Source organism: Phoenix dactylifera, chromosome 2, assembly GCF_009389715.1.
Source record: "Phoenix dactylifera cultivar Barhee BC4 chromosome 2, palm_55x_up_171113_PBpolish2nd_filt_p, whole genome shotgun sequence".
NCBI classification, from domain to species: domain Eukaryota; kingdom Viridiplantae; phylum Streptophyta; class Magnoliopsida; order Arecales; family Arecaceae; genus Phoenix; species Phoenix dactylifera.
This window is the reverse complement of record NC_052393.1, coordinates 12,651,752-12,672,596: the sequence shown is the minus strand read 5'-3', so window position 1 is coordinate 12,672,596 and position 20,845 is coordinate 12,651,752. Positions and strand designations below refer to the sequence as shown.

The 20,845-nt window shown below is 43.9% G+C and overlaps 2 protein-coding genes across 5 annotated transcripts; one reads left to right on the top strand and one right to left on the bottom strand.

Moving 5' to 3' along the window:
• Positions 1–656: 656 nt before the first annotated feature.
• LOC103714161 (E3 ubiquitin-protein ligase At1g12760-like) lies at positions 657–8,299 on the top strand. 3 transcript variants are annotated; one of them, XM_039122029.1, is made up of 5 exons: positions 657–1,413; positions 3,950–4,069; positions 4,158–4,290; positions 5,820–5,987; positions 6,644–7,009. In XM_039122029.1, the coding sequence occupies exons 1-5, from the start codon at positions 872–874 to the stop codon at positions 6,719–6,721; spliced, it is 1,041 nt and encodes a 346-aa protein (XP_038977957.1). In that variant the 5' UTR covers positions 657–871; the 3' UTR covers positions 6,722–7,009. The 3 variants fall into 3 exon arrangements, with proteins under 3 accessions (XP_038977957.1, XP_008799543.2, XP_008799545.2); XM_008801321.4 differs by lacking the exon at positions 6,644–7,009 and adding an exon at positions 7,869–8,299 and having other exon boundaries at positions 661–1,413; XM_008801323.4 differs by lacking the exon at positions 6,644–7,009 and adding an exon at positions 7,869–8,299 and having other exon boundaries at positions 662–1,413; positions 5,823–5,987.
• A 6,983-nt stretch (positions 8,300–15,282) lies between these two features.
• LOC103714162 lies at positions 15,283–19,986 on the bottom strand. 2 transcript variants are annotated; one of them, XM_008801324.4, is made up of 5 exons: positions 19,779–19,986; positions 19,403–19,671; positions 16,581–16,792; positions 15,892–16,159; positions 15,283–15,773 (listed from the first exon to the last, which is right to left on the bottom strand). In XM_008801324.4, the coding sequence occupies exons 1-5, from the start codon at positions 19,822–19,824 to the stop codon at positions 15,474–15,476; spliced, it is 1,095 nt and encodes a 364-aa protein (XP_008799546.2). In that variant the 5' UTR covers positions 19,825–19,986; the 3' UTR covers positions 15,283–15,473. The 2 variants fall into 2 exon arrangements, with proteins under 2 accessions (XP_008799546.2, XP_008799547.2); XM_008801325.4 differs by having other exon boundaries at positions 19,403–19,662; positions 19,779–19,982.
• Between the last annotated feature and the right edge of the window lie 859 nt (positions 19,987–20,845).

Genomic DNA, 20,845 nt, shown 5'->3' with positions numbered 1-20,845 from the left:
CGGCACTAATCGTCTCGGGACGCGAACGCACGTATAGGTTGTATTGTCGTGCAGGCTGCCATTCTTGTGCCTTGATTACCTAGAAATAATGCGAGCGATAATTGATTATTTTCTAAATGAATTCGGTGAATATTTGACCATGTTTGTACTTTTTCTTATTAATGTCACTCCACAGTGGTAAACAAAGGCGGTGTTACGGTAGCCAATAGGTCTCCTCCATCGCACCCAGTTTCGTGATCCACTCATCCACCGCCTTAATTCACCAGGGCTTCCAGGATCTCATACGGGCACCTAAACGTCATATAAAAATACATAACTTATCAGCTTCTAAGCCTACCATTCCGTCATTTCAAAGGATTGCATTCGTCGGCCAACGAATGGATCAACACGGTGTGCCGTGCAAAGGCCTCACCTTTGAAGCATAAAGTACGAAACGCAAGCGCGTCCCATCCACAAAACCAGCCTTATCAAACCAGAACCTAGTTGTCGTGTTATAACTCGAACCCAAACTGTAGAAGATCCCAGTTGCCCACGTGCCCCCATCGTTAAGTACACGTTTCAGTATGTAATTTGCTCCTCTAGACATTTGTCTGTTACATATCATGCAGCCGATCCATCTCCTCCTCCTTTACCTTCGTTTTTCACTCTCTCTCGTGCCCGACCCTCGCTATCGACGAAAAGGGAAGTGGAAGATTTCGCGTTCTTTCTTGGTTTCGAAAAGCTTCCATCAAATTCTTGGCTCGTTTCTCTCCCGGGGTTTCTCCATCTAGGGTTTCGATCGAGTTCTATAGGATTGGAGCAATGCTCGGAACGAATTAGGGCGAGGGCAAGGGTTTCCCCTCCTTCGATCTCGTCTCTTACGAGCTTGAAGATGGCGACGGCGAGGCCTCCGAACTCGGCCGGGGACGCCGCGGTCGACCCGGCCCCGCTCCTCGGCACCCGCGGCGGCGACCGCCGCCTCGGCCGGCGGCCCAGCCTCCGCGGCGCCGCTCGGTTCCTCCGGCGGGCGAGCAGCCGGCGGATAATGCGGGAGCCGTCGATGTTGGTGCGGGAGACCGCGGCGGAGCAGCTGGAGGAGCGGCAGAGCGACTGGGCCTACTCGAGGCCTGTGGTGTTCCTCGACATCCTGTGGAACCTGGCATTCGTGAGCGTCGCCGCCGGGGTCTTGGTCATGAGCCGGGACGAGAAGCCATCGATGCCGCTGAGACTCTGGATTGTGGGGTATGCGCTCCAGTGCGTGCTTCATATGATGTGTGTGTGTATCGAGTACCGGCGGAGGCACCGCCCCCAAGGGGAAGTGATGGATGTGGATGAGGGCGGGAGCTGGAGCGGAAGGAGCTCGGGATCGAATTCACCGCGAGAGGTGGAAGAAGCCGCTGATGCTGAGCAGCGTCAGGACGAAGACAGGACAAGGTAGGGGAGAAAGCTGGTAGCATTCAGAGCTACTTCATTTATATTAGCAAGAAATATCATTTCTTGTTAATTATCTGAATAATATACGATTATTTGATAGCTTCCATATAATAGTTTCTGATGCTAATTTCCCTTTATTTTCTTTTATTCTTTTGGTTGAATCAAGCAGCCTTTTTAGTTTATCGAAGATTGCCAGGTCTTATTCGTTGCAGTTGTATTGCTTTATACACGGCTTTAAGTTTCTGTTTTTCCCCCTGCTTGATTCTCAGTTGGGATGGAAGATGCAGTTACTAGTTTCTAATAAATATTGGTTTTTGGAAATGATGACTGAACATGAAATATTGGTTCAACACAAATCTGGACTAGAAGTAGTCTCGTGGTTTAAGGATATAAAATAATATCTATTTTTATGCATTTTTCGCCCTCTTCTAATCCTTGAGGACTGCCAATCAAAGAATATCTATTTATATGCATTTATTTGGATACATGATGCAGGTGTCAAGTATATAAGTGTCCAGAAGAATCTGATACATGTACCTTGAGAAATCAGCTACGTATGCATCATATTTATGTATAAAATAAATAATGCGCTACGTGTATTGCTTGTTAATTTTAAAAAATTGACAACCTTTGATCAATGTCATGTTATATTAGGCAACATTTATGTTGAAGTGCAAATAACTATATGCTTAATGATGTGGCATCACAAATAAATTATTTAAAGTGTCAAGAGTTGTAATTAGGGGCAAGATTTTCATGCAGGGGGATTATCATATTATCTAATAAATGATCATGGAACCTTCATAATAATCTTATTTGTTATAATTTAAATTGTAAATTATAAAGTACATTGATTAACAATTAATCTTATTAACGAATCATTTCTTAAGTATAACTTGTCACAAGTTACCCCATGGGGGTGGCAACATGAGTCTACCAAAAAAGTGAAGACACAGGATTTGAGGTCAAGTAAGAAATTGCTATATGGAAGCCTACGATTCTCTTGCCATCAGTCCAACAGTATTGTGTTGTTTCCAGCATTTAAGTGATTTAATAAGTTGCTTGCGAATGATCTGGTTTCCCTTTAAATTTTAAAGGTTTGAACTATATGTCTAATATCGAAATTTTAACCATGCAAAACTGAATACCTTAAAATGGCAAAACTTTGTGCACTTGTAGTTATTGTGAGCCATTTTGGTTCAGATGTTATTCTAATCTTTAGTTTCTGATTTTTTTTTTTTTGTTAGAATATACTGTTCAAAAAGTCCTGTATCTGTGTGGTATGAATATGAAAATGAATAAAGGGTCACTAGCTGTTTATGATACTCTTTTAGCGCATATTCTTGGGGAAAAAACTGTGGCAGTATCGATAAGTTAAAATATCAGAATTCCTGTTTATGTAAAAGGAAACAGGCTCGTCCTTTTTCTTTTAAATCTTCTCTTATTTTTCTCCTGTAGATGGAGTAGGAAGAAGATGAGGAAGGAGACCAGATCCCTTCTCTTCCAACTCCCAAATGGTTCCATGACTTTTTCAATTTCTTAAAAGGAGAAAAATAACATAAGACTGTGCAGCCTCCTTTAGATTCTATCCGAGCTGCTAGTGTATAGACACATGGTGTTTATCAGGTCTCCCAATCTTAGGTTATAAGTTGACTCAACGTAACAACTGAATGAGGGATACATGGGATTAGAGCATTGTGTTGCTCATATATTCTTGAATTTTTAATCCTTAGTTTTCTTAAAAGGAGAATGATGTCTGGCTAATTAAGTGACCCATTGGCTAGTTAGCTGAGAATCCAAAGACAGGGGGTTCATGAGTGTTGGTTTACTTGTTGATAAACAAAAGGAATAGTGAGGAGGGGCATGTGCTGTCCTTTGCACCAATATGGCTTAACACTTAGGTGTTGTGAAGTGTGTTTGATATGGTAGCAAACCCCAAATTTGGAGTTTCATGTGTTTTTGTTGAGGATTAATAATAAACAATAAGCATTACAAGTATGGCATCCCTTGTCATATTTAGAAACTTTTAGTTTTCATTTCTTAATCAACTTATGGCATTCATTTCATTCCCAAATTATGTGAGTGACACTTGTGCTTGAATATTCTGGGTTGTTGTCGGAAAGCCCTGTGAATATCTTGCATGGGGACCTTGTGAAAAGCACATCGTATTTTTTGAGCTATCTGGTTAATCTTTTTTCCCCCAGAAAGTTAAATAAAGAAAACACAATATAAATGTTGCATTTTGCATCAAGATGCATTTTTTAATTTTCAGCTCGGTTTTATATGTCAGTATGAAAAGTGCTCTATCTTATGACATAGGGCTAGGGCTATTCACATTATAAAGTGAAAGCTGCTCTGAAGTAGGACATAATGATGTTTCTAGGAAGAAACATACTAATTGTTTCTACTGTTTCTGTATGTTATATGCTGTCTATACTTGAACTCAATATCTTGAAAGATCTTGAGTTTTAGTTTGTAAATTTATTTCTCCCCTTTTTTTTGGGCTCACCTTTTATTTATTTATTCTTTTGGGCAGCGTTGCAAAACATCTGGAATCTGCAAACACAATGCTTTCTTTTGTATGGTGGATTATTGGATTCTATTGGGTATCTGCTGGAGGCCAAGTTCTGACCCACGATGCGCCCCAACTTTACTGGTTTTGCACAGATCTTATATCTATGAATTGGGATCCATCCTGTTTTTACAGTCTGATCATTAATTCCTGCTCTGAACATGATTTGCAGGCTTTGTATAGTTTTTCTCGCATTTGATGTGTTCTTTGTCATCTTTTGTGTTGCTCTGGCATGCGTCATTGGTATTGCAGTCTGCTGTTGCCTACCTTGCATTATTGCAATCTTATACGCTGTGGCAGATCAGGTTAGTCTGGCTAATTACTGATATTTGCTATCCTATGGAAAATCATGTGCTCCAGGAAAATATACCATGAGCTACAATTTCATTCTTTCTTGATGAAACTGTTCCTTGAAGCAATCTGTTGAAATGAATTGTTCATTTTTGCCAATGTTGATATCTCTGCTTTACTATGATAGACTGTACACAAGAGGTCTGTTACTAAGTCCAAGAGATATTCTTGGTAAGTTGGTAGACTGTTGATGTTAAATTAAGGAACAGAGCACCTGACTGCCGGTAGCTTCTCTTTTCAAACACACATATGTAAGCATGCAACATTTGTACAATTGCATTAATGAATTTTATGCATGGTTTGTTGGTTGACATGACATGGCATTGATGGTATGTACCATGCCAGTGCCTTAGGGGCATCAGCATTTGCATGATATCGGTTGCGTGTTAGTACTTGACATGCTGCCATGCTGGTGTGTGTCAAACACTCGCACAACTCGCGCCAGTGCCTAACTGGCACGCTGCTAGCATGCGGTACTTCAATTCTTGATTTGATTGAGGGTCATCAAAGTTGGCACTTTAGAAGTGCTTCCATCATGAAGGATGTCGCAGATTTTTATTTATTTATTTATTTACTTTTGATTCATGACCTTGGCTTATGCATAAACATGTGTTATTCCTTAAATTTTCAGGATAAAATAAAGAATGCTAGAGCTATCTTTTTAATTCATTATGAAAAGACACTTTTGCAAGCTGATATTTAATGTATTATATTTTGACTAATTCACATTGCTTAGCACTTGAAGATGAATTTAGGAATTGTGGAGACTTGAATATGCATACTTTGAAAGCTTTGCCTCTGAAAGATAATAGCTAGGTTCAGCCACAACAGCAACATTTTTCCCCTTCTCATAATGTAAACTTGTCAGTCTACGGAACTTATTAGTTGACTGTGAAGCAGATCTTACATGCCAGAACACTTTTTATTCTTTGTCTTGTATGTTGGGTCTAAATTTTTGATAAATATGCTTTTTAGGCAACAAGAGCATATTAACTTCTGAAAGCTCAAAAACTTCCCAATTGTACGGGATAGATTCTACTTTATCTTCACCTTCAGTAAATACAAGTGCTTCTTGTTCCTTATTAGTTATTATTATTGTTGTTGTTGTTGTTGTTGTTGTTGTTGTTGTTTATGGATTGCTAAATATCATACTTTTGAAACAAATATTTTAATGCAACATAAGTGCTTTGCATGTTTGATCTGGTCGGATCAGTCCATGTAATGGCTGATCTGCTCAGGAATGTATATAGTGTCTTTGCAGTATACATATGTAGCATCTAACATTTCATCAAAATTCATTAATGGTGATGTGTAGATTGGTTGGTCCTCTCAGAATGATATGCCTCTTGCATGTATTTTAATTTTTTGTCCAAAAGATTTTTTTCCACCCCCTAAAGGCATGTATGCTCTAGGTGACCTATGATGACTTTAGACATTTGGTGTATAGGACTAAATAACTTGCATCCCTTTTACCTTCCAAAAGCAGGAAGGTGCATCTGAAGAAGACATCCGCCAGCTTCCAAAATACAAATTCCGTAAGATTGGTGACTCGGAGAAACTTGTGGGTGAGATATCAGGATCCTTTGGTGGAATAATGATGGAGTGTGGTAACGATCCACCCATTGAGCATGCCCTTTCAGGGGAGGATGCTGTAAGTCTTCAAATCTTAGATTATATTTTATTATACAAGTTTTTTTGCTTTTGTTACAGTTAATGTTTTACCATAAGTATGTAGAAATGGGAATGGCTCACTATGATTGCAAGTAGCATCAGGCAATCACTCAAGAGTTGAAACCAGGAATGCTCCTTCTCTAGCAAGACAATAGCTAATATCACTAGCTTTCTTATGCTGCTGCATCATGTAGAAAACCTTTATTTCTTTGCAAACTAAATCCTTGAGCGCCTATTCGGATACTCATCAAACCCTTGGTATTTTGAATCATGAATTCCAAAGGAATCCTAGTCATCAAACAGTTTTTCCCTGAATGTTGTTTAGATTGCAACTTGTAGTTTAAGATAATCATGGAAAAGACATGATTCCTTGGGAAATAAAAGAAAATCCGCTCTGATTGTATTTTTCTTTTCCTGCACTTCTCGTGTGGAGCTTTTCTTCATGAGTTCCCCATTGCCCACAGTATCACCCCCTCCACTTCCAACTCTACATGCTTCTTCAAAACGTGAATGACCCAGGATGTCTCTGTCCTTCCTTTCCTGCACCATCGGACAACATCAAGTTCCTAAATATTGCCGATGTTGTGATCATCGCCCTTGGTTCACTGTTGTCCTCCCCTTTTTGCCTCTATGAAGGATTTGAAGGATAGAAGGCAAGATGAACCAAGAGAAGATAGGGTGAGGAGATCACATGTGGGGGTCTTTCCTTTCTGAGGTTGTCAGACACCTGGCATGGCCCTTGAAAGTTGGAGGCTCCATACTCTTGGGCTTTGTCCTTTCAAGCCAGATGTTGGAGTTTCATATTCAATCATTCTGTTGATATAGGAAGATTCAACATGAAAACATAATGGGAACCGTGTGGATTGGAATCATAATTGGAGAGGAACGAGTGGAGTTAGAAATGCACTTACTGTATTTCAATTTGTTAGAATCCATCTTCTGAATTCTGTAGCTATCCAAACAGCAATTTTGAAAGAAGTTCAAAGTGATCTTTTCTTTTAAGATCTCGCTGCAGCAACATTTTTCTATGATTTTATGATTCTTTGGTAACTTCTACTGAAGCATCCAAAAAGGCCCTATGTTTTTTATAGAAGCTGATACTTGAGGACATTATTGATATGATCTAGTACACCTAATGTGTGCCAGTAAGCATCTAACTCAAATCCTTATAGTAGACTGTGGGAGTCGAGGTGTTCAGAGCAAGGAGAGCAGACTGGCACATACTGGACTGTTTGATTATCTATATTTGAAAGATATTGGAATTCTTTTTAAGGACCTGTTTAGGAGAATCTGGTAGGATTAGGACAGTAAGCAGGGGGTGGCGAAGGGAGGCACTGGGAGAGGGTGTAGGGTTGCAGGGCCTGATCCTCTCTCTCTTTCTCTCTCTATACATACATACATACATAGTGCGTGTGCTTGCTCGCTCGCTCCTGCCCTCCCTTGCTTTCTCCCAGGCTTGTCCACAGGATTTTGCCGAACAGGTCCTAAATTATAAACTTTTGTTCCCTCCAATCTTGGCATAGTAATATTGGAAGAGAAGGCTTGATCGAGTTTAGATTTCAAGCAAAATCTTATAATACCAAAATTGGAATTAGCTTACATGAAGTAACTGAACGGACATCTGCTATGATTTGTATAAATTGTATGGTATTTACAGAGCCGTGGTGACGTTAATGTACTCTCCCTTTCATGCAACTAAACAATAGGTTGAATTTTTATGCCCTTTTTAGTATATGGCTAGAACATTAAATCCAGCCATGGAACTGCTCCACCAAACAGCATTGACAATCACAGCAAGAGGATGACCTGAAGGACCTTTTTTGTAGTTTTATCATCTGACAAATGTTGTTGGCCCATCTAGGAATGTTGCATCTGCCTCTCAGCATATGATGATGGAGTCGAGCTGCGTCAACTTCCCTGTGGTCACCATTTCCACTGTGCCTGCATAGATAAGTGGCTTTTCATCAATGCTACATGTCCTCTCTGCAAATTCAATATTATAAAGAGCCGCAACCAAGGGAGGGAGGAGGTATAGATGGTCTGTTTACGAGGTTTGAACATCTTCAGGTCAACTTGTTCCATGTTTTCCTAGGATATCACTGGTGTCAGCATATTTGGGTAGTGAATGTCTAGGTATCTGTGTGTATGGCATAGCTCTGCAGCACTCCAGTTTTCGAATTCATATCCTGTGTTTATTAGTAATGTTTTTCAATACCGGTAATGTTCAGAATGCATCGAGGAACATGTGTCGCCATATCGAATCTGGCTGCTTCTTCAAGGATTGGTCTTTCACTGTTGCAGAAGAAATTTTAACAAATGTTGCATGGTAAAATACATATCATAAGATACCAATTTTCTCTCGATAATATTTCAGCATTTCCTTCTTCCTGATGGAAATTGTCAGATAAAAATCCTGAATATAGCAATTCCGCTGTCGATCAAGTAGTAGATGATAGATCCAGGCCTTTAAAGATGCGAAGCCCTGAAATTCGTTCAGGAGGAGGAAGGATGCATTAAATTACTCAAAAAAAAACTAGTACTGATTGGTGATGTGGAGCAATCGCACATAAGCAAGCTGATAAATAGTTAATAATGCTTGATAGAAACAAGCACAAAGCATTGGAAGCTCCTTATCCCACTACCTAGGCTGAGCCAAAAGCTGGGCTTTGAAAATTCAGTGCGGGGCCGCTCAGATCAGGCATATTCTTCGAGAGGTAAATTAAGCTGCCGATTGAATTTTTATGAACCTGCAGTTTTTATTTTTTGTTGTTTTTTCATATATATTTTTTGATAGTGTTGTAAGTGGGAGCAATTTGAGCAGCTGGCCCATCTGAAAAAAAAAAAATCCAGCGTCGGAGAGAGCGCCGCCAGCACTCAGAATCGAATTTATGTCCTTTCACCCCGTTTTAGGGCAGCGGTAGTCTTATTCAAGCAGGCGGGCTCTCCAAGTCACTATTTTAAAAGAAAAAAGTGAAGCATTGTCTCCGATGTCTCCAGTAATATCCACTCCCATACCTACCCCATCACACCACTCGAGCAAGCACTGGTGGATGGTCTGCCCTGTTTATCAAAAACTATTTTTGGAATATTAGTTTCCTGGCCGTATTTTTGATAAAATAATACGACTAACATACATACCCAAGCATGATCATGTAGCTAAAATACAAAATTAGTTGTGAATAAAGGGAAATTTATCTTTGGACAGCAGCTCAGCCGAAAATCACTTAAGAGGATGGTTGGATAATTGCGTTAAAGAGTTCGGTTGGCATGGAAAGTTCTGAAATCTAAAGTTCTATGGAATATCATATTCCCCGTCAAGGTGATTTGCACAAACACGGGCATTATGAGATCCCAAGAAATTCAAAAATTCGGATTTTTTGGACTCTGGATTGATTCCCTTCTATTTCTTATTTTATGAAAATTAGCTTGTCTTGAACGCCATTCGTGTATAAAAAAGTCAACATTTCCCTGACATTTTGCATAGAAATATGTGGGAAGAACCCATAATGTTGTGCCCCTTCTTTAACACGTCCATTACTGCTTATCCTTGTATTGCAGTTGTTACTATTTCTCCGCTTTAACGGAATTATGTGGGGGAAACTTTCTTAATTTTATATACCTTATTTGTGTATGATAACTCTTAAAGATCAAATATTGCTTTCCTCCTCCTTTTGGGGGGTGTTCAGAAGAAAATGAAGATGAATCCCTTATGGAAACATATTCTTATATTAATGTTTTCTTTTAGTTTTCTTACGAATTTTATTATATATGATGCCAAAGGCTTGATGATTGATCATTCGAGCGCTTGTGCAATTTTTTTCTTTTTTACACGGTACCGACTTCACTTTTCAGTTCTCACATCCATATAATTTTTTTTTCTTTTTTAGTTTTCTTGTTTTTCAGTTTTCTTATATAATTTTTTTTTCTAAATAGCGATTTTATAGAGTTGTACAAATAAAAAAATAATTGAAAATATCAGCTATCCACCTTCCCTATGCTGTGTATCAGTTGCGTCCCCACAAATGCATCATCACCGACGAAAGGAGAAGCGCCCGAATCCATGAATAATCTGAGAACATGCATCAGCAGCGAGCAATACATGAACGCTTATCTTATCCTTGGTTAACAAATAACAACCTGGGCGGTGTTGGTGGTAAAATGGACCACCCCACAAATGCAATTATAACATCCAAATCCGTCAGCAAGATCGAGCTCATCCAAGTGATCGGGCTCTTCGACTCATCCAAGTGATCGGGCTCTTCGACTCATCCAAGTAATCGAGCTCTTCCGCTCTCGAGCTCATCCTAGTGATCGGGCTCTTCCGCTTTCGAAGCTCATCAAGTGATCGGGCTCTTCTAAGTGATCGAGCTCATAGGCCGAGCCGAGCACAGCGAGCCGAGCACAGCAGGCCGAGCACAGCAGGCTGCCGAGCACAGCAGGCTGCCGAGCACAGAAGGCCGAGACCAGAGAGCGCCGACCAGAAAGGCAACCCCGCCGAGCCCATGCCTTAGCCAAATATCCAATCTCCGCCTAACCCTCCAAAGGATCTGACAACTAAATATATGACTCCACCTCAATCTGCCACCATCCCCAAGTCATTAAGGCACAAGATCTCCGCAGGCATTCGGCACACCCTATCATTAATGTATGAGACCCCCTCAGGCCTCCAATGCACTCAGTCATTAAATGAACACGGCTCAAGATGATCTCCGGATCACTGAACCATCAAAGCGTACGGCTCTTTCTGACCACCGGTTCACTCAGCAATCAATGCACTTGTCATCTACGGACCCCAGGCCCACCACGGCCGGCGGTTCAACCACCCCAACGGGTCCGATCAATCGTGACAGCTCCCTGACAGTGACGGTAACCCATTAATTCGCCCAGTTACATCACAGGTAATCCGGCCACTCTCCCTATAAAAGGGGAGCTTCTCCCTCTAAGAGGGAGGAGGCCTCTTCCTCCCAAGGGGATTATTTCGGGCTTCCACATACAATCCCTCTCTCTTCTTCAAAGTTAAGCCCCCCTCTGACTTAGGCATCGGAGGGCCGGCGCCGGGGAGCCTGGCCACCGGTTTTCCTTGCAGGACTTGCACACCCCCCGCGGCGGAGGACGCAGCCAGCCGGCGCACCGTCGCCCGCCTCCTACAGCAGCGGAGCTCCTCCTTCCCCGGCTTCACGGCGGCCCCCGGGTCCAATTTCCAGCAACAGTTGGCGCTAGAGGAAGGGCCCGAGTTCGCTGCCATGAAGCTAAGAAGCAAAGGGGCTTCCAACGCCTCTCGACGTCCTCCACCCAGTCCTGAGCATTCCGTCCGGAACTCACCACCTCCGGCCGAGTCAACCCCTCAGGTTCGGCCGGAGCAATTTGATGCCCTGGTGCAGCAAGTGCAGGCGTTGGCTACCGCCGTCCAAAGCTTGCAACCCAGGGGCATCCCAGCAGCACCGCCTCCCCCGGCTCCAGTTCAACCGGAGCCCCCTACAAGCGGGCTTCCTCTTCGAGGTCAGGACTCTCAAGTCCAGGCCTCCCTCTGGAGAGAGCACCCAGTCAGAGATCACGGAGGCTGGCCACAGCCTTCAGAAGCTGAGTCGGTTCCAGGGCAACCTGCACCTGAACGGACCGCTGCAGCGATCCCCCAGAATGATGAACTCGACAAGAAGGTCGAAAAGCTGGAGCGCCAAATTCAGGCACTCCACAGGAGAAAATCAGGACGTGATAACGACTTCGAGTTCACTACGAAGTCTCCCTTCTCCCCGGAGATCGAAGATGAACCGGTCCCACCACGGTTCAAGATGCCCCAGGTGGAGCCTTACAACGGCAGGGCCGACCCCCTTGACCACCTGGAAAGTTATCGGGCCTTAATGGCCCTACAAGGAACCTCGGAGGCCATGATGTGCAAAGCCTTTCCAGCAACGCTCCGAGGACCGGCCCGGCTTTGGTTCACCGGGTTGAAGCCGAGTACTGTCTCCTCCTTTGAGCAGCTCGGCAGGCAGTTTGCCAGTAATTTTGCCGCTAGCCAGCCCCAGCGGCGGACGTCGGACTCCCTCCTTGACATCAAACAAGAGGAGGGAGAGTCCTTCAAGGAGTACTTGGATCGGTTTACTGCCGCAACATGGGAAGTCCGGGAGCTGGACCAGTCAATCGCCATGTCGGCACTAAAGACTGGAGCCCGGTCTTACAGGTTCCTCTTCTCTATCGAGAAGAACTTCCCTGCGAACCTCACCGAAATGTTGACCCGAGCTCGCAAGTACGCCAAGGCTGAGGAAGCCATGGCCTCTCGGCGGGAGGAAGCCGAACGACCTGCCAAGATGCAGAAGAAGCACCAGGAGCACTCCCAACCAAGTAGCAGATTCCCCTGGCATGAGAAAGAGCCTCCTTGGCCCAAGAGCCTAGCTCGCCCGGGGTCTCCCCTCCAAAAATTTCAGACGTACACTCCTCTCACATCCACCCGAGCAGAAATCCTCATGGAGATTGAGGGTCGGGGCTACCTCCGACCTCCATTGAGAATGCGTCCGACAGAGTCGCGGAAGCACTCGAAAAAGTACTGCCGCTTCCACCGAGATCGCGGCCATGATACAGAGGATTGCTACGAGCTTCGTGATGAGATCGAGGCACTTGTCCGCCGAGGTCGGTTGAGTTATTTTGTCCGTGATCATACCTACAGGAGAGAGCCCGAGGAACAAAATCCAGTGCCGCATAAGGAGCAGAATGACCACTGACCTCTCACGGGCATCATCAATACCATCAGAGGGCGGGCAACTAGAGGTACCAGAAGCTCCGAGCTCGGAAAAAAGAGCTTCCTCAAAGCATCCGTGCTCTGTGAAAGTCACATCTCCTTTTCTGATGAAGACCAAAAGGGTGTTGAGCCCTCTTTATGACGACGCTGTAGCTATTTCCCTCATCATTGCAAGGTTTTAAAAAAGGATTTTAGTACATCATGAAAGCTCGGCTGATACCTTATTTTGTATGCCTTCCAAAGGATGAGCGCTCCTCTGGCTAGATTCATAGGAGATTCTACCCCAAGAAAGTACTATGAAGCTAAATCCTTTCATGGTCCAGAAGGCTGCCGAGCTCAGAAGGCCGCCGAGCTCAGAAGGCCGAGCTCCGAAGGCCGCCGAGCTCAGAAGGCCGAGCTCCGAAGGCCGCCGAGCTCAGAAGGCCGAGCACCAAAGGCCGCCGAGCTCAGAAGGCTGCCAAGCTCCGAAGCCCGAATGCAGAACACCTCCCCCAGAAAATCGAGCCAAAGAAAGCTAGTGCCAAGCTAAGTCCTAAGGGACTTCGAAGCTCGGAAGCCATCAAAATATCTCCAAAAGGTACAGGACGCCACTTTGGCTTCAAATAATTTCAATATTTTATCTATTTTCAGGTCGAAGAATCCAAAAAACGACCAACGTCGCCCCGAATAGGGCGCACGATCGCCAACGGACGAGGTCCGTCTCCTGTATGCGTCTCCAATGATGCTCTAGCTAAGCTCGGGACGCCGATTCGACGACATTCGACGCCATTCGACGCCATTCGACGACATTCGACGACATTCGACGCCATTCGACGCCATTCGACGACATTCGACGCCATTCGACGCCATTCGACGACATTCGACGCCATTCGACGCCATTCGACGACATTCGACGCCATACGACGTCATTCGACGCCATTCGACGACATTCGACGCCATTCGACGACACTTCGACGCCATTCGACGCCTTTCAACGCCATTCGACGCCTCCTACGACAAGCCGAAGAAGGCCACTGAGTCAACCTGGAGCACTTGACTCCAACTGCATGAGAGGTACACCCTACTTGGCACGTACATCTTTATATATATTTGGCTATATTAAAGGATGATCGACGACTGGACTACTTCCTTCGTCCGAGCCAAAAAGCAGCTCGAACTCGGAAGTCGGGGGGTAGTGTTGGTGGTAAAATGGACCACCCCACAAATGCAATTATAGCATCCAAATCCGTCAGCAAGATCGAGCTCATCCAAGTGATCGGGCTCTTCGACTCATCCAAGTGATCGAGCTCTTCCGCTCTCGAGCTCATCCTAGTGATCGGGCTCTTCCGCTTTCGTAGCTCATCAAGTGATCGGGCTCTTCTAAGTGATCGAGCTCATAGGCCGAGCCGAGCACAGCGAGCCGAGCACAGCGGGCCGAGCACAGCAGGCTGCCGAGCACAGCAGGCTGCCGAGCACAGAAGGCCGAGCACAGAAGGCCGAGACCAGAGAGCGCCGACCAGAAAGGCAACCCCGCCGAGCCCATGCCTTAGCCAAATATCCAATCTCCGCCTAACCCTCCAAAGGATCTGACAACTAAATATATGACTCCACCTCAATCTGCCACCATCCCCAAGTCATTAAGGCACAAGATCTCCGCAGGCATTCGGCACACCCTATCATTAATGTATGAGACCCCCTCAGGCCTCCAATGCACTCAGTCATTAAATGAACACGGCTCAAGATGATCTCCGGATCACTGAACCATCAAAGCGTACGGCTCTTTCTGACCACCGGTTCACTCAGCAATCAATGCACTTGTCATCTACGGACCCCAGGCCCACCACGGCCGGCGGTTCAACCACCCCAACGGGTCCGATCAATCGTGACAGCTCCCTGACAGTGACGGTAACCCATTAATTCGCCCAGTTACATCACAGGTAATCCGGCCACTCTCCCTATAAAAGGGGAGCTTCTCCATCTAAGAGGGAGGAGGCCTCTTCCTCCCAAAGGGATTATTTCGGGCTTCCACATACAATCCCTCTCTCTTCTTCAAAGTTAAGCCCCCCTCTGACTTAGGCATCGGAGGGCCGGCGCCGGAGAGCCCGGCCACCGGTTTTCCTTGCAGGACTTGCACACCCCCCGCGGCGGAGGACGCAGCCAGCCGGCGCACCGCCGCCCGCCTCCTACAGCAGCGGAGCTCCTCCTTCCCCGGCTTCACGGCGGCCCCCGGGTCCAATTTCCAGCAACAGGCGGTTTTCGTAGAAACCTAGGTCCCGCTTAACCGGGTTCGAAAGTTTCCATGTAAAATGTGCCGAAGTTTGGAAGATCCGGCTTCAAAATAAATTTTGATATTTGCAAATTATATGTCAGAATCACAAAATTAAACTTTTCCTTTTTTTTGTTGGAAATCTTTTTCCTCTTTGATACAAATCAAAAAATAAATATACTTTGTTTTATTGTAACGATATTTTCAATGCTTTGATATTTAAACAACCAAAAACTATCAATAAGTTCTAAATTCTTTCGATGACAAAACCAAAGAAACAAGCATACAAATGAATAATTGTTTTAAAAAATGGAGGACGACACTCGATTATTTTCTAGTCATGCATGCCAAGTGTCTGAAAGTATCGATCGACATCTCCAAACAGCCTAAAAAATGGATTAATTATAAGTTGCAGAAGTTGATTCGCAATAACAACAGCAATGTTTTTTTTTTCTTTTCCAGAATTTCCCCCTTCCAAACTGAATTCCTCATGCTGAATACGGATCAAGCAGAAGAAGGGTTTTAAGGACAGTATCACTTAAGCCAGGTACAGCTGAGAGGTAGTGCCCAGTTGCTGCAAGCTCGTGGTAGTCGATCCAGCTGAGGCGGCCACAGATGTATCGCTGCAGCGCGACCGGGACAAGCCCGTCTTCATCACCTTGCCAAACATGAACCGGAAACGACGGCTGCAAGAGATCCATTGGATCAAACTCCCACTTCCCGAACATTACCTTCATATCCCGGTAGAACGACTCCTGGATACCTTGCTGAGTGGCCAGTTTCAACCTCTGCCAATGGAGGGAGGGAGAGTATATATAAATTGCATCACAAAAGAGAGACTAGTCATAGCGTAGAATGAGTTAGATGAAGAACATGGTGGCGAAAAGGAGGAAGGGAAGCAGCAACCTTTTCGGAATTTCCATTTGACTTGGACTGATCACGGATCCATGCATCCAAGCGGTTGGGTAGGTAAGTGGTGCCTTTGATGACCGTCGAGGAAGGCAACCAGGACTGCTTCATCCACCAGTGGAGCAACCACGGCGCATAGTATGAGACCCTCAAAGCCCACTGATCTCCCAGCTGTTGCTCGTTATAAGCCGCTTCCGCGAGATTCTTTGGAAACCCGGGCCACCTGTAGTTTATTACAGGTGCTAGAAGTGCAGCTCCGGCCAGCCTACATCCAAAAATTTCTGCTCTTCAGTTTACCAACTTCTCTGAGCTGATCGACCAGTGCAAGCCCTACTCCTGCACGAGAGGTAGACTCAGTCTAGTCTACCACGTCATCTGTAGACTGGTTCAATAAAAATTCAACACATTATCCAAGAGATGCTGTAAACGAGTCATCCATGAACTTAGTCTACCACGTCATCCGTAAAATAGTAATTTCTCAAGTTTACAGCTTCTATTGGCTTTACGTGTTGAGTTCATATTGAACTAGTCTATGGATGATATGGTAGACTAAGTCTAACTAATAATTTCTCGTCCTCTATATGTAGGAGAAAAAAAAAGATCTTTATTCCTGCCAAACCCTAGCCCCTGGCCCTCTCCACGAATACAGGCTCTCGACGCCTATATCAAAAACCAAAGGAACCTACCTTCCAGGATTATACTTGATGGATGCCCAAACGGCATGACATCCCAGTGAGAAGCCAACCAGGTAAACTCTAGGCCCCAACTCCAGCTTATCTGCAAGCTCTGCGATGTCCGATGCCTCACTCCTCAATGACCGCCTTGGATTCGGATCACTTTCGGCATAGCCAGCTCGATCATACCCGACTATGTATACACCCAGCTCCTCAACTAGTTCCTGCACCCAGGAATTTCACATTGTTTTGTCCGGAAAGTCATCACTGAAACTTAATTCATATATTTGATATTATGATAAAACGTGGGTATCATTCATAAATGCAAAACCATACTTCGAAGAGCAATGTAGAGGGTCGTCTAAAATGTGTTGTTAAACAGCGTTCCGTTTTGCTTTTTTTTTTTCCGTCCTAGTTGTATCTCTCTCTTTTTTCTTACATTTTTTTTTTATGGTATTAGGTATTTTATAGCTAGCTTTGTTTGCTGCTGCTGATTGATCACTGTTCGTATCTAGCACTAATATTGCCGACTCCTTGGGTGTCTCTTGGTCCAACTGCAAAATCTTTAAAATAATTTATTTTTCCCATGCCATGAGAGCCTGATTAGGCTGGCATTTGGTAGTTGGGTTTATGCACCTTAGTCTTGGAGGCGATTTTGCAGGGCTGACATATGATAACATGAACAGAATTAGGAAAATTTTTGAAAGTAGCCTCCTCTCGAACCTAAACAAAAGTAGGATAATTATATTTATTTTGGACTAGAAGAATGCTATGGGGCTCCAACTATGTGTGCACAGAAGTCACAAATAGTTCTCTTGCCGCATGCCATAAAGGGATTGGTGCAACTTAGTTGCTTGATTATAAAATTGCCAGATAAGCATTTTTGAGTATGATGAACTCTTCATACTGTGCATAATGAAAGGCCACACAGCATTTTTCTTTCTAGTGGTGCAAATCTCTAACACTTTGTGCAAACTAATTTAATGGTTTCTCCTTTCCTATTTAAGCGTTAAAGTCAGCAACGCCAGTTTATTTTGAAAGAAATTAGTTGACATAAAGTTGACCAAGTCATCAATCTCAGAAGTCCAGACTACTTCCTGAATTTAACAAGGCAAAATCTGTAAAGATATAATATTTGTTTTCTTCTTCTCTTAGTAATAGAAGAGGTCTTCTGGCCATGAACCACCCACCCTATTATTGTCCCCTCTCAAATGGCAAATGCCCTTAATCCTCAAAAATCTCGATGAAGGCAGAATCTGATCCTAGATAAAGATTGTACAACCACTCGAGCCCCTGTGAACTTGGAAGCTTGCACCTTTGATGGAGCACAAGGGCGAAGAGGCATCCTTTGAGCTCTTCCGTGACTTGGGAAACCCTATGCTCACGCTTCTCTCATGAAAACAATTCCACCAACTACGAAATAAAAGCAAAGACTCCCTTCTAACCTACCAAAGCAGCCGCTATAATTGAGCCACAAACCAGGGCTACTGCCTATTAGAGCACCAACCGCTGGACTAGCGTTTCAAAACTGTCTCTATTGCATTCCTTTTTTTTTTTTGCAGCACAAGCTCGACCGTCTTTCTTTCTCCTCGAGGATTAATAACTTTCTTTATTAGCTTAAGCTTTTGTAAGTCTAAATTTTTTACAGAGTTTGGAAGCAAAGGTAAAAGAGGATAAAGATCATAGGATGTCATTACAGAATTCTGCTTTAAATTCTAGTTTGGGACCATGATCTTTCAGACAAGCATGCTATCTTTAATTGTTGGGGACTCTAGTGAATCACTCACTACTTTACTACTGTGTGTTTGGTTGCATAATTCAAATGACCGTTCGGCTATAAATGCAATCACATGCCAACTCTGGCTTCAAAAGGAGGGAGGCTCCAGCTCTGTAATAACTTGCCTGTCTGCAAGTCCATTTAATGCCATTGCCCCGTTTCATGTGGTAATTCTTTTGTTATGATTCTAAGTCACCGAATCCGCAATCCAAAAGCAACAACGAGTTAAGGCAAGCATAGAGCAAGTTGCTACAGTATCTCCGAGTTGGGTTAGCATCTTTATTTAGTATAAACGAAACAAACCCAAATTTATACTCCCACAAGCTACAATTTTCTTATCATTTCTTCTTTTTGGTTTCATATAATAAAAAAAAATTATACATCTGAAACCTAACGTATAAAAATAAAATAAAATTTATCTTTTATTTATTTATGGTTCTAGGACCAGTATTTCCGGGGATCAACTCGGCTCTCTCAAATTGTTGTTATGGTTGCCAACTGGCCTTGGCCGATTGCATCTCCGTATTTCTCAAGAAAAGATATAATAATTGAAATCGTCGACATTTTTACTCCAGATGCTCAATTCCTAGCATCCAGATATATCCATATCCCAAATCTAGATTGACGCATGGTCAGTATGTTAACATAATAAAGGTATCATTTTTTGCCATATACTGAAATGATCGAAATCATCAGTAGCAGTTTCCAGATGCAATCGTTATATGAATCTTTTTATGTTAGTAATCTCTCAAGATTACTTAACCTCGATTGAGATGAATGAATGGATTTATCGACTAGGATTAATGAAGCAAGCAAGTGCAGCAATCCGAATGTGTTTTCTAGATTTATTTGAATGTTTTTTTTTTAGCAAATTTGAGTTATGAGACGGTGCAGGCCAATTAATTGATTTCGAAAATTTAAATATTGACCTTCTCCGCATATCACCTATGACCTATGTTTACACCCCTGTAGCCGACACCTGGATGGAGGCCACGGGGCGCCGGGCCGGTGCGTCATTAGAAGAAAAAAGAGAGTTAATTTGTGGGGCGAGGCTTACAGGGGAGGTTCGGAGACCGTCGAGCCGGGAGCTGCCAAAGCCGTGGCAGAAGATGATCTTGTACCTGGCCCTCTCTTTGGGGACGCCCGTCTCCGAGTAGGCCAAGAACCGGCCATCTCTCAGCCGGATCCTGGGCGCGGTCACGGGCGGGCCCCCCTCCGATCCGCACGGCCGCGGCTCGGGTGGCTGGATCGCCGCGTAGAACCAGTTCCCCGCCCCGATCACCAGCGCCACCACGATCGCTACCTTGAAATATCCCGCTGCAGCCACTATTAGAAATTTAGAATTAGATCCTTACGAGCTGATGTTATATAATATATATGAGATATATAGGTAGAGAGAGAGGTGGGGGGGTGATGGTGGAAGGAGTGCTTACTTGGCGAGGGTTGTCGCTTCTTGTCGATGGAATTGGCGGTGGCCATTATTCTTTCTTATTGGAGGGAGGGGAGGAGAGGATGGGATTCTTGGCCGGCCGAGATGATGGGAAAGGAGGAGAGAAGAAAGGAGCCGCGGCGGGTGAAGTGTTTGGGCGGAGTAGGCAACCCGGAGGTTGGTGGTTGTAGCTCACCTACTTTTATTTTGATTCTGAACGTATTTATTAAATAGTTACCAGTTTCCCACGCGGATTGGATTGGAGAGATGAACCCACATGGAAAACAACGTATAGAAAACGGGTGGCACTTCCTCTGAAACAAAGAGAGAGCGCTTTCTCAAAAATAAATAAATTACTCATATACGAGTAGAACAAGTCGATTAACATATAAATACCGGTTTACATAAACCAATCTTGATCTCCGCGGGGGATCGAAAGTTCGCTTTATAATTTTGCCTTCTATACTGTGATCACTGAGGTATTTCATGTGGTGCACCGTGAACAGCGAGAGAGCTGCATCGATCTGAGTACGGTGCCTTTGCGTTTAAATTAAAATCACCGTCTCAGCCAGGGCGATGCCTCACACGTCGGCTGAGATTTGAAACCAGAAAGAACCCAATGGATTCTCAGGTTCCAACTAAAAATTTAATCACTAACGTGCCGTGAGCTTTTTCAGTTTTTAGTATTTTCATGTCTCTCTTTCTAAACGAGATGGACTCCATTGTGCCGTTTTCTCTGAATATATTGACTTGTTCTTTCAGCAATTTCATGATTGAAATCTGCAATAAATGTGATTCTGGTGGCAATAATGTCATGCGCAAGGGAAAGCCTGAAAAGCTAAATTGATGGAGATAAGCATTAAACTAACGGCATGCATAAAGGATAAGTTTTGCATTGGAACCAGATAAAAATACAAGAAACCTCTCAGTTAGTACAATATACTTCCTGGGTTACTCCACAAGGTCATCTTTGAGTTTTGAATAGCCCATAATACTTAGTAATATGATGTGGTAACATGATGCAATGATGAGATCAATAGCCGGTGATGCAATATGATGCTTGGCATGTAT

Bases quoted from the DNA above. Each gene is read 5' to 3' on its own strand.
- LOC103714161 (XM_008801321.4), top strand. From the start codon at position 872: ATGGCGACGGCGAGGCCTCCGAACTCGGCCGGGGACGCCGCGGTCGAC. The intron at 1,414-3,949 runs GTAGGGGAGAAA...TCTTTTGGGCAG, and splicing joins CAGGACGAAGACAGGACAAG to CGTTGCAAAACATCTGGAAT. The intron at 4,291-5,819 runs GTTAGTCTGGCT...ACCTTCCAAAAG, and splicing joins TATACGCTGTGGCAGATCAG to CAGGAAGGTGCATCTGAAGA.
- LOC103714162 (XM_008801324.4), bottom strand. From the start codon at position 19,824: ATGGCCACCGCCAATTCCATCGACAAGAAGCGACAACCCTCGCCAA. The intron at 19,672-19,778 runs GTAAGCACTCCT...AATTTCTAATAG, and splicing joins GAAGCGACAACCCTCGCCAA to TGGCTGCAGCGGGATATTTC. The intron at 16,160-16,580 runs GTAGGTTCCTTT...TTTTGGATGTAG, and splicing joins ATCAAGTATAATCCTGGAAG to GCTGGCCGGAGCTGCACTTC.